The 18614-nt window shown below is 34.9% G+C and overlaps 1 protein-coding gene across 2 annotated transcripts in view; it reads left to right on the top strand.

The window, feature by feature from the left end:
* LOC114325533 (splicing factor, suppressor of white-apricot homolog) overlaps positions 1 to 18614 on the top strand; it is a 371767-nt gene that overhangs the window by 218379 nt on the left and 134774 nt on the right. For both annotated transcript variants that reach the window (XR_003651690.2, XM_028273605.2), the window contains exons 2-3: positions 4377 to 4800; positions 12884 to 13258. Coding sequence is in view for 1 of the 2 variants with exons in the window: in XM_028273605.2 (XP_028129406.2) it covers positions 4377 to 4800; positions 12884 to 13258 (799 nt within the window). In the remaining variant the exon portion in view is untranslated. The remainder of the gene's footprint in view (positions 1 to 4376; positions 4801 to 12883; positions 13259 to 18614) is intronic.

The raw sequence follows: 18614 nt of genomic DNA, 5'->3' as shown, positions 1-18614 counted from the left end.
AACAAATAACGATTTTCACTTATTTTGCAGTGTGCGTAGCAACAAATTAACTTTTTAACTTAAAAAAATCGGCATTTTGAAGGTTTTTTAATGTTCTAAAAAATTTAATTTTGTAATTTTATGTCAACTATTTAGCTTTTGAATGGGGTGCAAAAAATCGAAAAAAAATTGCACTTAATTGTTAATAATTTAAAAACGGATGCGAATTCTAGGCAGGAAATAGGTAGGTTTTCTTCCTATAGGTCTACAATAACTAAAAAAGTAGTCAGCTGCCTGGATCTTGGAGTGTTCTGAGAAAATCCTTATTTCTCTGGACTATTTCTATGATCTTGCACCTTATTAATTCTAATTCTCTAGATGTTTTTTGACTCATACATAACCCACCTTTAATTATGTTAATTACAAAAGACTTAAAAAAAGATCAAAAGACGATTTAAAATATTTCAAGTCTTGAAATCTATTTTGGAATTCCGTCAATATTGCTTCTAGTTTTTTTATATACTCGTTGACCTTTCTTGTTTAATATTATAATCATTTTTTAATTCTAGGAAAATGGCAAGATGTTTTATTTTTAATCTCCCTTTGAAAAAGTTTTAATTTAATTTGAAAACTAAATATGTACACTGTGAGAGGTCAGATATTATTTTATCTTTCCCCTGCAATTGTAAATTTGGTGTTTGTTAATTAACGTTCAATGACATCAGTCATAAACATTATATAAGTCTTGTAACAACTCATCATTGTTTAATTCTGAATAGGTTTTAAGGATTTCAAATCTAATAATTAAGGGATTTAAATCTTGAAAAATGCGTTCCAAGATTGCAGCTTCAATTTTTAAATATTTTGTCGAGATATTTGGCACACATACATATTCGTAATGTAGTAAAGAATGGCGGTACAGAGTCCAATTTGAGACAATAGCTCCAATAGCTCTATAGAGCTATTCCAGGTCAAATCAACACACTTTGAATTAATTTTTTTCCTGACCTATTTACATTTTGTTAAAATTTAGGGTACTCATAGTGGATGATTAGGTGAAGAAAAATACAAAATTTTTAAATTTTTATCTCAAGCCGTTTCCGAAATACGGTTATGTAAAGTTTTCCAAAAAAAATCAAAACAACGCGATCATACTTTTTTGGAATGGTTGTAGAAGCTGTCCTAATAAAGCTAGAATGCTGGGAGAGGTGTCATTTTGCAGCATTTTTAAAGCCCTTTACAGTGATATATACAGCATGATGTTATGATAAATAAATTATTCTCAAACAAAAAAAATATATTTTGATTAAGTTTTTTTTCCAAAAAGTACATAATTTAAAATTTTTATAATATTCCTACAAATACATAGTACTGTTGTTAATAACATATAAAATTTTTATCATGGGATGGTGATGGGTTCAACATAAAAAAAATAAATTTTACACATACGGTATGGTGCAAATGAAAGGAATAAATTCGTAATGTCGCAAGCTGGCGACTTTAAGAAAAAATCCCGAAACAGGTCGATTTTTATTTTTAAATTGTAATTTTTGGCCTATATATCATACTAGTGACGTCATCAATCTGGGCGCGATGATGTAATCGATGATTTTTTTTAAATGACCAGGTGGATGACGTCACTAGTATGATATATATGCCAAAAAATTATGCCAAAAGTCGCCAGCTTGCGACATTACTAATTTATTTCTTTCATTTGCACCATACTTAGTGTGACCAACTAGCCCTAAAAATCCGGGACATGGCCCGAATTACGAAGTCGTGTCCCGGCGTCCCGGACAAGGCTTCCGGGCCATCCGAATTTTCAACCTTTAGTGTGCTTTAGGTAAAATTCTATTTTGAAATTTTGAATACGTTATTCTTCTAAGAATTCACATCAAATTGATTTGGTGGGATGAAAAAAAGTGGACAATTTCTAGAGTGTAATACTTATACTACATCCAAAACACATGCATTTATATCGTGGTATTATAGTTCTACGAAAACTAAAACGGTGGACTCTTTTTCATTTCTGTATTTTAATTATCGTCTTCTGAAAAAAAAATGGCCCGATTTTCATTAAAAAGTCCCGGATTTCAGGTATTTTTTTCAGCCTTGTCCCGGATTCGGCTGAATTGGAGTTGGTCAGACTAACCATACTGTGTGTGTAAAATTTATTTTTTTATGTTGAACCCATCACCATCCCATGATATATTTTTTATATGTTATTAACAACTGTATTTATAGGAATATTATGAAAATTTTGAATTATGTACTTTTTGGAAAAAAACTTATTCAAAATATATTTTTTTGTTTAAGAAAAACTTGTTTATCATAACATCATGCTGTATATATCACTGTAAAGAGCTTTAAAAATGCTGCAAAATGACACCTCTCCTAGCATTCTAGCTCAATTAGGACAGCTTCTACGACCATTCCAATAAAGTATGGTCGCGGTGTTTTGGATTTTTTTTTGGAAACTTTACATAACCCTATTTCGAAAACAGCTTGAGATAAGAATTTAAAATTTTGTATTTTTGTTTCCCTTATTAGCCACTGTGAGTATTCCATATTATAACCAAATCTGAAGAGGGGGTGGAAATTAGCTGTGTTGAGTTGATATGGAATGACCCTATAATTAAATAACATATTACAAAAACGAGTCTGTACGGCCATTAAGAAGAACAAAAAAATACACTTTCTTCAAATAAACTGTTTATCCCATACCTAAATTTTGTGTCATTGGAATTACTAAAATCGATTATATATGATCGAGTATAATAATTATTATTATCACAATACTGTGCCTTCGTTTTTGATAGTATTGTCCTTTTCATGATCATTTTTCAGTGCGTAACAAATGATAGGAAAATGGGTAAGTCCGTGATAATATACATTTATGACATTTATTCTAACATGACATTTTAGTTAAATCTGACAGTTGTCACATTTTATTTTCAATTTGGAATAAAAACAAATCAAATGTGTTTCTTGCATTTATAAAATGGTATTTTCTTTGATTTGTATAGTCTTATAAATTATACAGATTATATTTTTAATATTATTATCTAATTAAAAAAAAAATATTTTTTTATTATGGCGCCATCTATCGACAACTAGAATAACTAGAATAAATGTTATAAAAATGTCACCGACGAAATGTAATCACCGACGTGCCTTTTTTTCTGTCACATACAATTTAATGCGTTAGAAAGAAATCGAAAAACTGTGACGCACTGAAAGATGATCCTGAGAAATACTGTAAGCGAGTAGTGTCACGTACTGCCGACGCACTGTTGCCACACTGTTGAAAGTTCGCAGAAGTTTAAAAAAAAATTAATGACGCGCTGATTTAGCCTCGTAAATCTAACAATACAAAAGAAATTAATGTCATCTGGAAGTTTGTCGTCCTTTAATTCCTCAAGGAAATTTTATGCAGTGAATCGGAAATTGTATGCATAATTGATGAATGATAGAATTTGATAATCTTCTCTTAAAAGCCCATTAAGACCGACTTTTTTACCCAGCATTTCCGGAGCTTCATCAGTTGCAATGCTTGCAAGTTTAATAAGAGGCACATCAAAATTTTTCATTATGGAATCTAATGCATTTTTAATATCGACAATGGGGGTTAAATCATGAAGGGCTATTAAATCTAATAATAATTCTTCTTTAACAACAAAGTCGGGTGAAAACGTATGAAAACTGTCTATTGTGGAAGATATATTATGCCAAGTCAAGGGCTAAGCTGAATCAATACACTTCTTTAAATATTTTTTTAAAATATATTTAAGTACATCTTCCAATTTTTTTTATAAACACTTCTTCTCCATACGGGCTTTTTTCACGACCAATATTACAGGCAATAACAAAACTAGCTTCAGCCACATTATTAGCTTGATTGCTAAATGTCGTCAAAATTGACTAGCTTATTTAAATTTGATTTTAAAGATCTTATCTGATCTTAATTTGAAATTTGGTGGATACTGGCTTGAAACCTGAGGATGCTTGGTTTCATAGTCGACGTAAATTGTTAGCTTTATAATTTTTTATAGTATAAGTGCAAATAACACAATTCTTTTCCGTTCAACAAAAAAGAAATTATTATTCTACTCCTACACATTATTACTGGGAATTTTTATTGGGAATAAGCCACAATTTTATTTGGCTTATTTAAAATTGTTTCTTATTCCCAATAAAAAAGTAAATTATATTAAGATGACCCAAGAAAATAGCTTCGGAACAAAATTATAGTTAACTTACTACCCATTCGCATTCACGTAATTTCCTTATTTGTTAATTTTTTCTACGTGTTATAGATAGGTTAATTATGTCATCTTCAATTTTATTTATACTTATTTTTCTTAAAACCTTATATTATTAATGTGTATTAATTTCAGGGCGGCGACCCAGTGGGATCAGGTGGCATGGACTGCCTGCAGCTGCGCCAACCAGCAGGCCCGTTTCATTACCTCATCAGCGAACAGGCCAAGTCTCTGGTCGCCCTTCAAGAACTTCAGCATGAGGTGGGGGCCCTCCTGGAGTTCCGCGATCTCGTCATCGAGACTTTTCCAAACCTCCGAAGTAAGATGGCGTCCTCCACCCCGGCGACGATGACCTCACACCATTCCAACATTCCCGTATCGATAAGACCAGGAGATTGGACACCGGGGATAAGAGTGAGGAAGAAAATTGGCAGTAAGGACGATAGGAAGAAAGGAGGAGATACGGCGGTGCAAGATTCGGGATTCAGTACCGAAACTTCGAGCAAGGAAACACATAGCGCTTCATCTACTGCGTTGGCAACATCTTCATCTGCAGCTGGTGAGTGAAATATTCAATAACATTTAGTGGGGCTCTTATTTCTAACGTATACTGTCGAATGTATTAAACAGGAGAAGGCTAGGTGGGGCAGAATTTTTTCAGCTCTTATATACGAGTATTATAGAGTATCTTCAGTATCCTAAAACAAGAGTACTGGTTCATACATGCTTTGTATCCTGATATACACGGATCAAAAATATAGTAATTGCTAGTGTCTTCCTTAGGACATATAGCCTACTTCCTTAAGAAACCTCCAGGAATGTATAGTTGTGCAAGTTGCATCCAGTTATTTTTAATTTCTGAATATTGCCCCTCAGTCACGTCGGTGTCCTACGCCGACTTCTTCAGTTGAGTCATGGGATCATGGGATGTCGATTTCAATAGTGTTGTAGTCACTATAGTATCGTTCAGTCCGGCTACATGTTCTGCAAGTCTGCATTTATCCTTGTTCCTTTCTCTGTAGTATCTTCCATGCATATTTTATAGCATCCTTCTTTATATCTGTTTTGTTTGATTGCCTCTAGTGATTTTTAGATCGTGATCAAGGTATTTAAATCAAGTAATTTCTTTATGTACATGCTACATAATGGAACGCTATAGAACATAATATTAAGAACCAAAGGTATTGATGGTAGAGACCTACATATTATAGAAAACTTTTATTAGAAGCAGAAAACAGCCATGCGAATCGATGGGAGATTATGGCGTGAAGATCAATGGTTTAGTCAAAGTGATTAGTAATCTTAGATATGCTGAAGACTCTATCTGCGATAGTCTCCAGGTACTTCAAGAATTATTGGATTGCGTAAACACCACTGGAAGAGGAAAGGGTCTAAAAATGTAGGCTTCCGAGATAAATTTTACGATATTTAGTCGCCAACCTCACGACGGTGCTTCCCTAGAAATATATCAACAAAACATTAGAGAATTACTCACTTTAAATATCCGGGATGCTAAATTAAAAACCAACTAGAGCCAAGTAAAGATATCAAATCTAGAATTGAAGCAGCTCACACAAAGTTTCTAAAACTTGAATCATTCTTCTGTACCTACAACTTAAACCTAAAGTTACGACAAAAAAATGATCAAACGCTGTTTGGTCAGTGTTGTTATATGGCACCGTGACATGTACTCTAAAGGCTGATACTATAAATCGCTTAGAGGAGGTTGAGATGTTGTTGCATAGAAGAATACTCCGAATACCCGGCACAGCGATTCAGACCAATGAAGCTATGTTAAATAGAGCAAATTCCGTTCGTTAGCTATTGAAAACTATTAGAATATGAAAAATTGTATACCTAGGGCGTGTTCTTAGGAGACCAGCACAAATCCTCCAGCTTATCATGAAAGGTAAAGTCGAGGGCTTATCCAGATTTAGCCATACAGCTCACACTCCCTCTAAGGGGAAAATTGACTCATCCCAGATACATACGGTTTCAAAAGGACTGAGCTCTGGTGGGACTCTTTCCGTGTTATCGAGCCCTAGGTGACTTGGAATGCAGGTGTATCTCCCAAAAATTTTCATACACTTCTGGCCGTCGCGAGTAGTAGAGCTTTCTGCATGGTCTTATAAAGATGTTCATTCAGACCCAGCTTTTTTTATGCTTTCGAGAAGGGTCTTCGGAATGACTCCAGTAGTAGACATAATAATCGGTATCGTCTGGATACTTTGCATTCTCCGTTGCCTTCGTATTTGAATTTCCAGGTCTCTGTACTTGGCGATCTTTTCAGTAAATTTACTACGCAGATTATTGTTGTTAGGTATCGCCACATCAATTAGTGTTGTTTGTCTTGTTAATTTATTAAATAGTATGATATCTGGTCTATTATGTGCCACTGTTTCGTCTGTGAGCACAGTGCGGTCCCAGTATAGCTTGTAGTTTCCATCCTCAAGCATACTCTCAGGGACGTATTGATAATACGGGAGATGGTCCGTTTGGAGAAGTCCCAGCTTGATAGCTTGATCTCTTGATGAAGGATTTTTCCCACTGCGTCATGCCGTTTCTTGTATTCAGTTGCAGCAAATGCCTGGCAGCCCCCTGTAAGATGTTGAATGGTTTCTTGGGCTTGACATCCATATCGGCATTCTCTCGTTTTGAACCTGAGGGTCTTTGATGATATATTTCAGGTAATTTCTGGTTGGTATAACCTGATCCTGAGTGGCCAGTAATGAACCTTCCGTTTCAGGTAACATCTTTCCTGATATCAACCAATAGTTCGACGCTGTATTGTCGACATAGTCTTGGCTGACCTCATTGGGATGTCGCCTGTGCAGAGGTTTACCCATCCAGGTGCACATTTTTTCGTCTTTAGTGAGGTGGTTTATGCGCATTTCTGGTTCAAGGGCTTATTATGATTATTATTATTTGGAACGAAGTAAATGTCATGGCTAAAAAACATTCGCGATTGGACAGGAATACGCAATGTCGATAGTGTTTTAATTTTCGTGTTCTTCCGATGACCAGAGTGATACATTTTTTTGAAGTGAAAACTTCTTTAGGGACGTTGTGCGATTTTTGGATAGGGGAAAAAGCATTGAATTCGCGACCGTCATTGTTTGACGAAATAAATTTTAAAAGTGAAAACTTCTTTAGGGACGTTGTGCACTTTTTAGATAGGAAAAAAGTATTGAGTTTGCGACCGTCATCACTTTGCCGAACTAAATTTCGTACGTATACATATATCTACATAATGTGTATGTATACATAAATAGCATAGAACGTACGCAACGCGTATATAATATAGGTATAGCACTTCTTTTTTGGTGGGGAAAAGCATTGAGCTCGTAATTTATATACTATAAGAAGTTTTCACTTCTGTCGGCACTCCCATGAGTGCTTTAAATTTTTTTTTGTATTACTCTCAAAGACGATTATTTATTATTTGTGATTATACTGAAAAAATAGCGACAATTGAAAGAGCAATAATTGAAAAACATGTGTTACATATCAAATTAGCAGACCCGGAAAGAAATAAAAGTAGCTAGCTGCTAGAACCATTATAAAGCTGTCTCCACCAAAGCAACATACCGCAACTTACTGCAACAACAACAGAAAAGTTGGCTGCTGTTGTAGTATGTTACACTGTATTGCAGTATGTTTATGTCGCAGTTGGAGTATGTTGTGTGTTTCCATTTTCGGCGGTAAAGGTAAATAGTATGGTATAACTAGACCCAAATCCAGACATCCAAAGTGAAAGTTATCCTCCAACACCAAATTGTTCTATATAGTCCACATAATGTTCAGAAGAAAGTCACACCATTTTGAGCGTCGGGTTTGGAGGGGGAGAGGGGGGAGAAATCGGTAAATTTGTAGTTTTTTACGTTTTTCGTCAATGTTTCTAAAACTATGCGGTTTAGCATGAATAACCTTCTATACAAAAATGTTCTACATTAAATTTTAAATAAAAAAGGTCTTATGCATAATCCTTCTGAAATGAACGGTTTAAAAGTTACGGAGGTAGTATAGTATAATTGGTCCAAAAAAAGGCCTAACCCAGACATCCAAAGTAAAAGTTTTTCTTTAACACCAAATTGTTCTATATGGTCCACATATTGTTCAGTTAAAAGTTACACCATTTTGAGCGTCCGGTTTGGGGGGGGGGGGGAGGAGAAAAGTCGGTAAAGTAGTAGTTTTTTTACGTTTTTCGTCAATATTTCTAAAACTATGCTTTAGCAAAAACAATGTTCTATACAGCAATGTTCTACGTGAAATTTAAAACAGAAAAGGTCCTATACATAATTGTTATAAAATCAACGGTTCCAGAGTTACGGAGGGTAAAAAGTGGAGGTTTTCGATACTTTTTATATTCTTTGGGCAATTTATAGAAATTTTCTTTAACAGGATTGTGTTTTGTAAATAAAATTTGCTATTTCAGTGGCCGATGATATGTTAGTGATAAGGCCTTGAAGAAACGTCAACCACACCACCCAAAATCATCATCAATTGCCCAGATAATATAAAAAGTATCGAAAACCTTCACTTTTCACCCTCCGTAACTCTGGAACCGTTGATTTTATAGCAAATATGTATAGGACCTTTTTTGTTTTAAATTTTATGTAGAACATTTTTGTGTAGACCATTGTTTACGCTAAAGCATAGTTTTAGAAATATTGACGAAAAACGTAAAAAAACTACTAATTTACCGACTTCTCCCCCATCTCCCCCCCCCCAAACCGGACGCTCAAAATGGTGTAACTTTTTACTGAACAATATGTGGACCATATAGAACAATTTGGTGTTGGAGGAAAACTTTTACTTTAGATGTCTGGGTTAGGCCTTTTTTGGACCAATTGTACTATACTACCTCCGTAACTTTGGAACCGTCATTTTAGAAGGATTATGCATAGGATCTTTTTTATTGTCAATTTAATGTAGAACATTTTTGTATAGAAGGTTGTTCATGCTAAACCCCATAGTTTTAGAAATATTGACGAAAAACCTAAAAAACTACAAATATACCGATTTCTCCCCCCCTCTCCCCCCCCCCAAACCCAACGCTCAAAATGGTGTGACTTTTTTCTGAATATTATGTGGACCATATAGAACAATTTGGTGTTGGAGGATAACTTTCACTTTGGATGTCTGGGTTATGCCATTATTTGGATCAGTTATATCATACTAAAAAGGATCTTGCAACATTGTAACAGCGACGAATGTTAACATCAGTGTGGACGGCTTGTAATTAGTCCTAGTTGCTAGTTGTTGATAGGTTCGAGCTATTCGTTTTGTTTTCTGTATTTCTGAATTTGGGTATTAAAATGGTACTTAAATGGACTCTAAAAAATGCATTAATTTAACAGACAATTATAAACAACATACATGTCTTTGGAATGCAACTGACAAAAATTATAAATGCTGAGAAGCAAAACATGATGCCTGGTCCAAGATTTGTAGCAATATAAACTGTGAATATATAGAAAAGGCTTTCTTTCTTTCGCACCTTCCTTTTGCCCTATCAGGGTGCCGGATTATATAGAAGGCAAAACGAAAAATAAGAAACTTGCAAGCCTAGTTCTACAGAGAGCGGAAGAAATACAAAGCTGTGAAGAAATCCGGAGCAGGTGCCTCTTTTATTAACAGAGCTGGATTGGACATCCGCAAAATTTTTTGAAGCAACCATCTGTACGGAGTTCACCTCATAAAAGATCATCGTTTTTTTAAATCTGTTGGTATGGAATTTCTACCATACTATTTTCTTTTTTGTAGACTAGGACGAACCCAACATTTATGTTTCCCTTTACGCGAATTTCTTTCAATTATCACGCAAGCAGCCGCTACCAACAGATTGTCTTTTTCGTCGCACATAATAAACAAGTATCGTTGCTTCAGTGGATACATGATAATGCATCTAGTCGCAAATACATGCAACAAATTCCAACATTGGTACAACAAAGTTGCTTGGGTGAAAACACTTTGTTACAAAAATGTGAAACTTAATTCAACCTACTTCAACATTGTAAAATACAAAAGTTGAAGTATGTTGCTTTGGTATAGACACACCTTTAAAGCAAAGGACTGTGTTTAGGACCCAGAAAAAAAAAGAATGTGTGTGTACTTTGTATGCACGTAAGAAGTTATACTTCTATTATATGATTATATGATTATAAACGAAATTAATTTAAAATAAAAATGTATACCATTTTTATTCATATAATTACTTTTTATTTATATTTTATTTAAATATTAAACTAATTTATACTTACTACTTCTCAAACATTTTTATTAAAACAGTGCCAAAAATTAAAATAATAAAAGAATAAAACACACACAAACACATTAAAAATGCCACAAATGATTTCTGAACATTAATTGTCGGAAATTTTTTTAACTAAATACGTATTTTCTGAAAATAAAATTATATAATAAATATACTTACAATCATAAAATGTATAAAAAAAATAAAAAAATAAAAGTTTCTATTGGGATTCGAACCAACTTACCAGCGTGGCTGGTATTGGCGTTGTATTGGGGTTCACTCGCATTAAACGCTTCGCCACGGAGACAGTGTGTCATTATGTGCGAAGATCGACTAACTAAACGGATTAAACTTTTGATATTTTTGAATTATGTAAATCAAATTATTTTGATTTTGAATTGAAATGATTTAGAATTGAAAAAATACAACAAAACATAGAGTAAGAAAACAATATATTAGGTGAATATTGATAGAAATTTTGATAATAATCAAATTATGTAAATAAAACTATTACATACTATGTATTTTGGTAGGTTCAAATAGGTAGCTACCTATGATACATTTACAATTATTACGTACCTGTTGCTTTAAAAACTATTTAAAAATCACTACAATTATAAACTTTTTTGTTTCTGTCCTCACAACAATAAAACTAATATATTATACATTTGTTTACCTTCATATTGAACAATTATTTATTATTGACAGATCATTTCAACACCCAATCAGAGCCCGTATAACGACTAATAAATTTCGCAATCACTTGCATCGTGCAAAGTGGCTATATTCAAATATCATAACAAAATTTGATCAACTATTTTTAAAACACTTACCAGTGTAAGATTCTTTAGCTTTGAATAAGCGAGATCGTAGATCGTCCCGGTTGATTGTTGTTATCCACAGTTCTCTACGCCTTCGAGCTAATAGGTATTTTATCAGTAATTTTGCGGCGCTCATACTAGTCACAGTTTGATGGGCTTTCACATTGGCATGCAACAATCATCTCTTCTATGTTAATAAGTCCAAAAATATAATATGAAAACTATTTAAAAAGGCAGTATAACCATTAACTAACTTTTTGTTTGTTGTTTCTCTTCCTACAAATTTTAAAACGCAACAACCATACATAACCAAACCACAGTCCCACAGCTGTGCCACAGCTGCCATATTGGATAATTTTTGTCATGTCATTTGAACATCCAATCAGAACAAAGTTGTAATGCGACTGCGCCGGGATCAAAGGTTTTAATCCTATTAAAATGCACCCTCATATCGCGCGTAAAGAAGTATAACTTCAATAATATTGACGATCTACATCCAACAATAAATCTATACGGCTCCTTATACCAATAATTATTATACTACTGGATATATTCAAAATAATAATCGTTCATTTGAGCAAGTAATTTGGTTTAGTTGGAGGATTTGTTAATGATTGAATTAGAATTTTCTTGAATATGAAGATAAGCAAAGCTCTTTCTGATTCCCCGTTTTGTATTTTACAGCCACGCTTGGGACTCGACCTTTTTTAAGTTTATTTCTCCAGTCTTATCTGTCCATTGCAAAAAGTTTCTGACACTTATGTTGGCACTGGTAGGATTGTCCAAAGTCACCTTTACACGGTCAATATTATTGAAGCAATATCGATATTGAGGAATATATGTATTGAACGTGTAAGGAATGTATTGAAACAATAATACCATTGAAAAAATATTGCTTCAATAATATTGATCGTGTAAAGGTGGTATTATGTATTGTTAGTTTGGATTTTAGCTTATTTGTTTTTTTAGTTGTTTATAATCTAAAGTGAGACTTGTTCTTAGTAATACCCTGTTTTCTATTCCTCTCGTTGTGGATTGGTTCGGTTTCTCGGTATTGCAGATTACTTTTACCTGTTTTCTCATTTGTTCTATATAGTTCTTGTCTTGTCGCAATTTATGAAGTCAACTACTAGAGGGTGAACCTTTTTTTATTCCATTTTAGCAACTTCAATTAACACAGTATAATAATCAACATCTGCCCCAACAGCAGATTTTGGACGACCTTCACGAATTTCGTCCACTGTGAACTAGAATTAAGATAAAATACGCAAAATAACTAAAAACGTAAGAAAATCATTAGAATGATTACAAGTAGTCACGATTTAGTTTTATCTTTCAAATCCTGAATTCTTCAGATCATTGTACCCGTAAGTAATGCAAATGGCATTCATATGGAGAAACCTGCTGAGCACAATATTAAAATACCAACGGTTATATAGAAACTTACGTAATTACGTCTTTATTATATTTAATTTGTTAGAATATTTAAATAAGTTCGAGTATCGACTCTTCATTTCACTTTACATTAATATTTTTAAAAGTATGTAATTATTTATTTGTTACAGGTGCGATAGAGTCTGACGAAGTCGAAGACGAACTTTGGAACCTTCTAGACATCATTCACCGCAAAGGAACCCGTTTAAAAGATGAAGCCGAAGTCCTGCAAGGCACTCTCCGCGAACAAGCTATGCATAAAGACGAACAAGATGGAGGTGGTTCGTTTCAGCAAGTTATTTTTTCTTCCTCTTGTCCGACATCATCAACAGACGTGCGAAAACTGCGTCAGGAGCGCGATCTACTCCTGGATCGGTTGGCAGAGATGGAGGCTGAAGTGCTGGCCGGGAGAGTGCATACTTCAAGATTGCAAGAGGATTTAGAGCATTTGTTGACGACGAAGCTTGATTTGGAGGAGCAGCTCAAAGCGGTTGTTACACAAAGAGGTAAGGTGGATTAGTGGTTGCTCCAGAAATACACTATGCCAACAACAAGTTCTTTTCAAGGTATCTCGTCAACTAAACTTGAAATTAACAATGAATTTTTCGTCTATTTCTACCTTCAGACCGCATCATTCTCTTACCGTTATCCGCATATTACACATTTCAAAGATCGCTTCTAATGAATTCATCTTTTATTTTATCTAATACTTTCTTCCACGATTCAGAGAACAGTATTTCTCACCAGTGGCGCACACCCCGCTACATGCGACACTATATTATATACCTACAGACGCGAAGTTTTTGATTCTGTCAATGTGACTGAATTGAAAAATGGGCCAAATCCCATCTTTAAGATTAGAAAAAGACCCGCAAATCCATATATCAACCATCTATTTTGATTTAAAGGTGTGAGTTTTATGACCCCAAAGTTTTTATGAGAAAACTCCCAAAAATTTCGAAAATATAACTCTGACCTGTGCGGCTTATGATAGTATTGGTCATTACCTTTCCAACGCGTTTCTAATTTTGAAAATCGGTTAATTTTGCTCAATGTTTATGCCTCTAAAAGGGGTAAATGTTTGTGGCTGTGTGTTTGGCCTTCTATGTTTCAAGAGGCGGTCGGGGCCGATTCAAAGCCGGTGTAGTTTGTGCAGCAGGCATATTTTTTGGGTGAATGTATCTCAGGTTTAAATAGAGATAGCAAAACCTAAAATATACCAAATCGGTACCGCCTGAGTCCAGCTTTGAAATGATGCCTAAGTGGTTAGGATCGGACATATACACGGCCCAGTATAGCCGAAAAACTAAAAAATTGAACTTGGAACATTTTGATTTTTCGGCAATTACTCAAAATTTCCACCTACGAATTGCGCCAATAATAGGCCTGGATCCTGCGTACCAAAAAAGAGTTGATTAATAGCAAGCTGAAAATTTGTTAATAGCTTAACGGTGTCTAGTCGGACAAACTTTGATGCGCGGGAACACTGGAACAGGGGAAGTTTTAATTGTGGAACAGTTTAAAAATATGGAACGTCAGATTACGAAAACGTCCCATGTATTTTGTCGGACAGGACATCCAATTGATTTGTTACCTTCTCATTAAACTCTCATGCAAAAACCAGACTGCCATTACTAACCAACATGATTCCTGTCATTTGACATGTTCTTCGTGTTCCACTGATTAAAATGCCCAGTTGGTGATAAACACCAGTCTGATTTTTGCATGAGCGTTTAATGAAATTGTAACAAATCAATTGGAAGTTCTATCTGACAAAATACAAAATACATGGAACGTTTTCGTAGTCTGACGTTTCAAATTTTTAACCTGTTACACAATTAAAACTTCCCCTGTTTCAGTATTTATTTTATTTAGCGTATGGCACCTGACACATTTACATTTACATATATTTTGTATAAGACAATACATAGGTTCACAAACGTACATCTAACTTATTTACATAGTCTATCGACTCTGGAGTCGCCATCAGGAAATCCTCTGACCTGCCATGATATGATCTTGTGGGACACTGTTCTGTGATGTGATAGATGGTTTGTGGTTGTCCACAGTCACAGGGTGGGGATGGTCGTTTACCCCATTTGTCCATCATGTAACCACATCTACCGTGTTGGGTTCTGATTCGGTTCAGCATAGACCATGTGTTGCGTGGTAAGTCAAAGCCTGGTGGTTTTTGTGTGATGCAGGGTAAGTTGCTATTTTGTTGTTCCATCTATTCTCGAGTCCATGTTGTCGTTAAATTGAACTCATTTTCCACAGCAACCTTTGCTGTTTTTATTGGTGGTCGTTTGGAGCGTAGACGGTTACCGTTCGCGGCATCTATATCTTGATGGATTGGCAGGTTCTCGTTATTACTTTCTTTCTATACTCACTAGTGAGTGCGTGCATGCGTTGTAGTTTGGGTGGTGGAATGTGGCTCAGGACTGAGAGCCATTGCGTAGGGGTGGATTTGATAACATCAGCAATCATTCTCATTGTATTATTCAATTGGGCATCTACTTTGTGTATATGTGGGCTGTTAAGCCATGCTGAAGAGCAGTATTCCGCAGTTGAGAAGACTAGACCCAGGGCAGATGATCGCAAGGTGGAAGCCGATGCTCCCCATGTTGTGCCGCACAACTTCTGGATGATGTTGTTTCTGGATTTAAGTTTTTCCGCTGTTTTTATCAGATGTTCCTTGAATGATAGGGTTCTGTCAAGAGTCACCCCAAGGTACGAGTACTTTGGTATTTTATTGTAGGCGAGTGTGGTGTTTTCGAACTGAATATTGAGTATTATTCCTGCAAGCTTGTTATTTAGGTGGAAACTGGAAGCCTCTGTTTTCGTCGGAAACCTGCCTGATCAATCGGTATTGTTTCAAGCAGCTTTGGGCTAATTCTATTGTAGATAAGGCGCTCTAGAAGCTTAAACGTCACCGATAGTATGGCTATTGGTCTGTAATTCTTAGAGTTGTTATCATTTGGTTTCCCTGGTTTTAATATGGCAATGACCTTCGAGCGTTTGAGTTCCTGTGATGTACATTAAAGTTTGTCCGACTAGACACCGTTAAGCTGTTAACAAATTTTCAGCTTGCTATTAGTCAACTTTTTTTTGGTTTGCGGGATTTGGTTTGTAGAATGACTCCAGACGCGTCGAACGGTGTATATAGGCCTCCTAAGTGTGATTAAATCCATTTCTTATGAAAAAAAAAGGGTTTTTCAAGCTCATTAAATCATCCAATAATTTCAGATATCATTTTTGACCTTGGCTGCTTCAGACAGTACTTGTCAATTTTCTTGAAATGCGTGTTTACTGATCAAAATCTGTTAAACTATGTAGAAGTTATGGAGCTTCAAAAGTTACCCAAATTTATTTTAATATTTGGCGGATTTTTTAGTAAGACTTGCAACGAGTTTGGCTGCACGAACGCGTAATCACATTAAAGCAAATTTAACGAGGATACAGGCTCTCGGTTGCACGTTAAGCGTTATAAACCAGTAAACTATTATCGTCAAAATGGTCTAGTGGTCACGACGCTAAACTTTTGATCGGGCAATATGAATTCATTTATCAGCTATCTTAATATTTATTTTCAATATATTCCCAATAGAAGAAAATACAGTGTAGGTACATTCGGTGAATAAAAAAGAAATTATTACGTTGAAAAAAATGTTGGGGTGGCTGGGAAATGAATTGTCCAATCACAAGATAAGCGTCGTAACCACTAGACCATTTTGGCGATAATAGTTTACTGGTTTATAACGCTTAACGTGTAATAGTCCAAGAGGCAGCGCTGAAAAATCTCTTTGAATTTACTAAAGCTAGATTTTTCACAGTTGACTACTGTAATTGTGTAGAGAAACATACTGCGTTCGGTCAAGCGAAACGTAGAACAGGGGTTACTGAGAGGGTATCGAAGTTGCTTTCCTACCAAGGTAATTAAATCCATTTACTAAGGCAGAAAATCAGTACACACATTCTAAATTAAATATAAATAACAGTTGTTATAGTCGGTCAGCTGTATGACGGGACAGAGCCGGTCGGTCGGGCCCAATGAATGTACAGGGTTATCCACTATATTTTGACCCCCTTGTAGACTGCTTTATTTACAGAATTAGAAAAAAATGTAAAATACAAGTTATTCAATTTTTAAATTATGTTTTTTGACATATATATCGTACTAGTGACGTCATCAATTTGGGCGCGATGACCTAATCGACTATTTTTTTTTAAATGGGAATAGGGGTCGAGTTCTAGCTCATTTGAAAGGTTATTCAATTCTCTATTCAGTAATATAATCATTAACATGATTAATTATACAGGGTGTCAAAAACAATTTTTTTAATTAAATTAATTGTTTAATTAATAATTCAAAAAATTTTTTTGGACACCCTGCATAAAAAATGATCTTAATGTTTATAGTACTGTATAGAGAATTGAATAACCTTTCAAATGATCTAGCACACGACCCCTATTCTCATTTAAAAAAATAGTCGATTACGTCATCACGCCCAGATGGATGCGTCACTAGTACGATATATATGTCAAAAAATCATAATTAAAAAATCGAACAACTTTTGTATTTTACATTTTTTTCTAATTCTGTAAATAAAGCAATTTACAAGGGGGTCAAAATATAGTGAATAACCCTGTACATTCATTGGGGCCGACCGACCGGCTCTGTCCCGTCATACAGCTGACCGACTATAATAACCTTTATTTATATTCAATTTAGAATGTGTGTACTGATTTTCAGCCTTAGTAAATGGATTTAATTACCTTCGTAGGAAAGCAACTTTGATACCCTCTCAGTAACCCCTGTTCTACGTTTCGCTTGACCGACCGCAGTATGTTTCTCTACACACTGACAGTAATCAACTGTGAAAAATCTAGCTTTAGTAAATTCAAAGAGATTTTTCAGCGCTGCCTCTCCGTCTATAATAAGAAGATGTAAAAGACCAAAAATAATTAAAGCCAATAGAACGGCCGGATGCCTAAACGACACAATTTGGAAAAACAAACACCTAAGAGTGGAAACAAAGGCCCGAATATATAAGTCCGTTATTAGACCAGTTATGACTTACACGGCCGAAACAAGACCAGACATAAGCAAAACAAATACATCTGGAGACCAACTAAATGAAGATCTTAGGAAGGATTGCTGTAAAAGGACTACAGGACAGGGTAAGAAGTGGGGAAATCAAACGCATATGTGGGGTAGACAATATAAATACCTGGGTAAAGAACAGAAAAGAAGAGTGGAATGAGCAGGATGTCTGAATCAAGGATAGTAAGAATAGCCAGGGACAAGTCACCGTTAGGCAAAAGAAGTAAATGACGCCCAATGAAAAGATGGAACGACAATTTAGGGGCAAAGTAAAAGGCACCGTTGAAAAAAATAGGCAGTACTGCATATATAAAATAAGAAGAACCTGTAATCGAGAAACAGTAAAAAACGCCCCTTTGTAGGCCAGGGTAATAAGACAAAAATATACCCTGTTCGTGATACTTCAGCAGCCAGGGTACTGAAGCATTTTTTCGACAGGTAATACCTATAGGAACAAATTGTAACTATTTCCTGCGTAGGATCTGGCGGCCATTTTTATTTATAAACAATTAACTGTCAAAAAATGGCATTTTCCTCTTTTTTTTTTCAAATCAACGGAAAACCGTGAAACTTATGATTCTTTTAGTAGAAATATCTTCGAGATTATGGAAGAAGCTTTAAAATGACGTATTATAAAGTTTGATATACTCATTTATTGTTAATATAATTGCGAAAAAAGGTCGGAATTGCAAAAAAAATTATTTTCGCAATAACTGTTGTAAAAATTAGTGTACAACTTTGAAATTTTTGTCAAATAA

The sequence above is a fragment of the Diabrotica virgifera genome, chromosome 1 (genome assembly GCF_917563875.1).
Source record: "Diabrotica virgifera virgifera chromosome 1, PGI_DIABVI_V3a".
NCBI lineage: Eukaryota > Metazoa > Arthropoda > Insecta > Coleoptera > Chrysomelidae > Diabrotica > Diabrotica virgifera.
The sequence above is the reverse complement of the archived record's forward strand: the minus strand, read 5'-3'. Positions and strand labels throughout refer to the sequence as shown.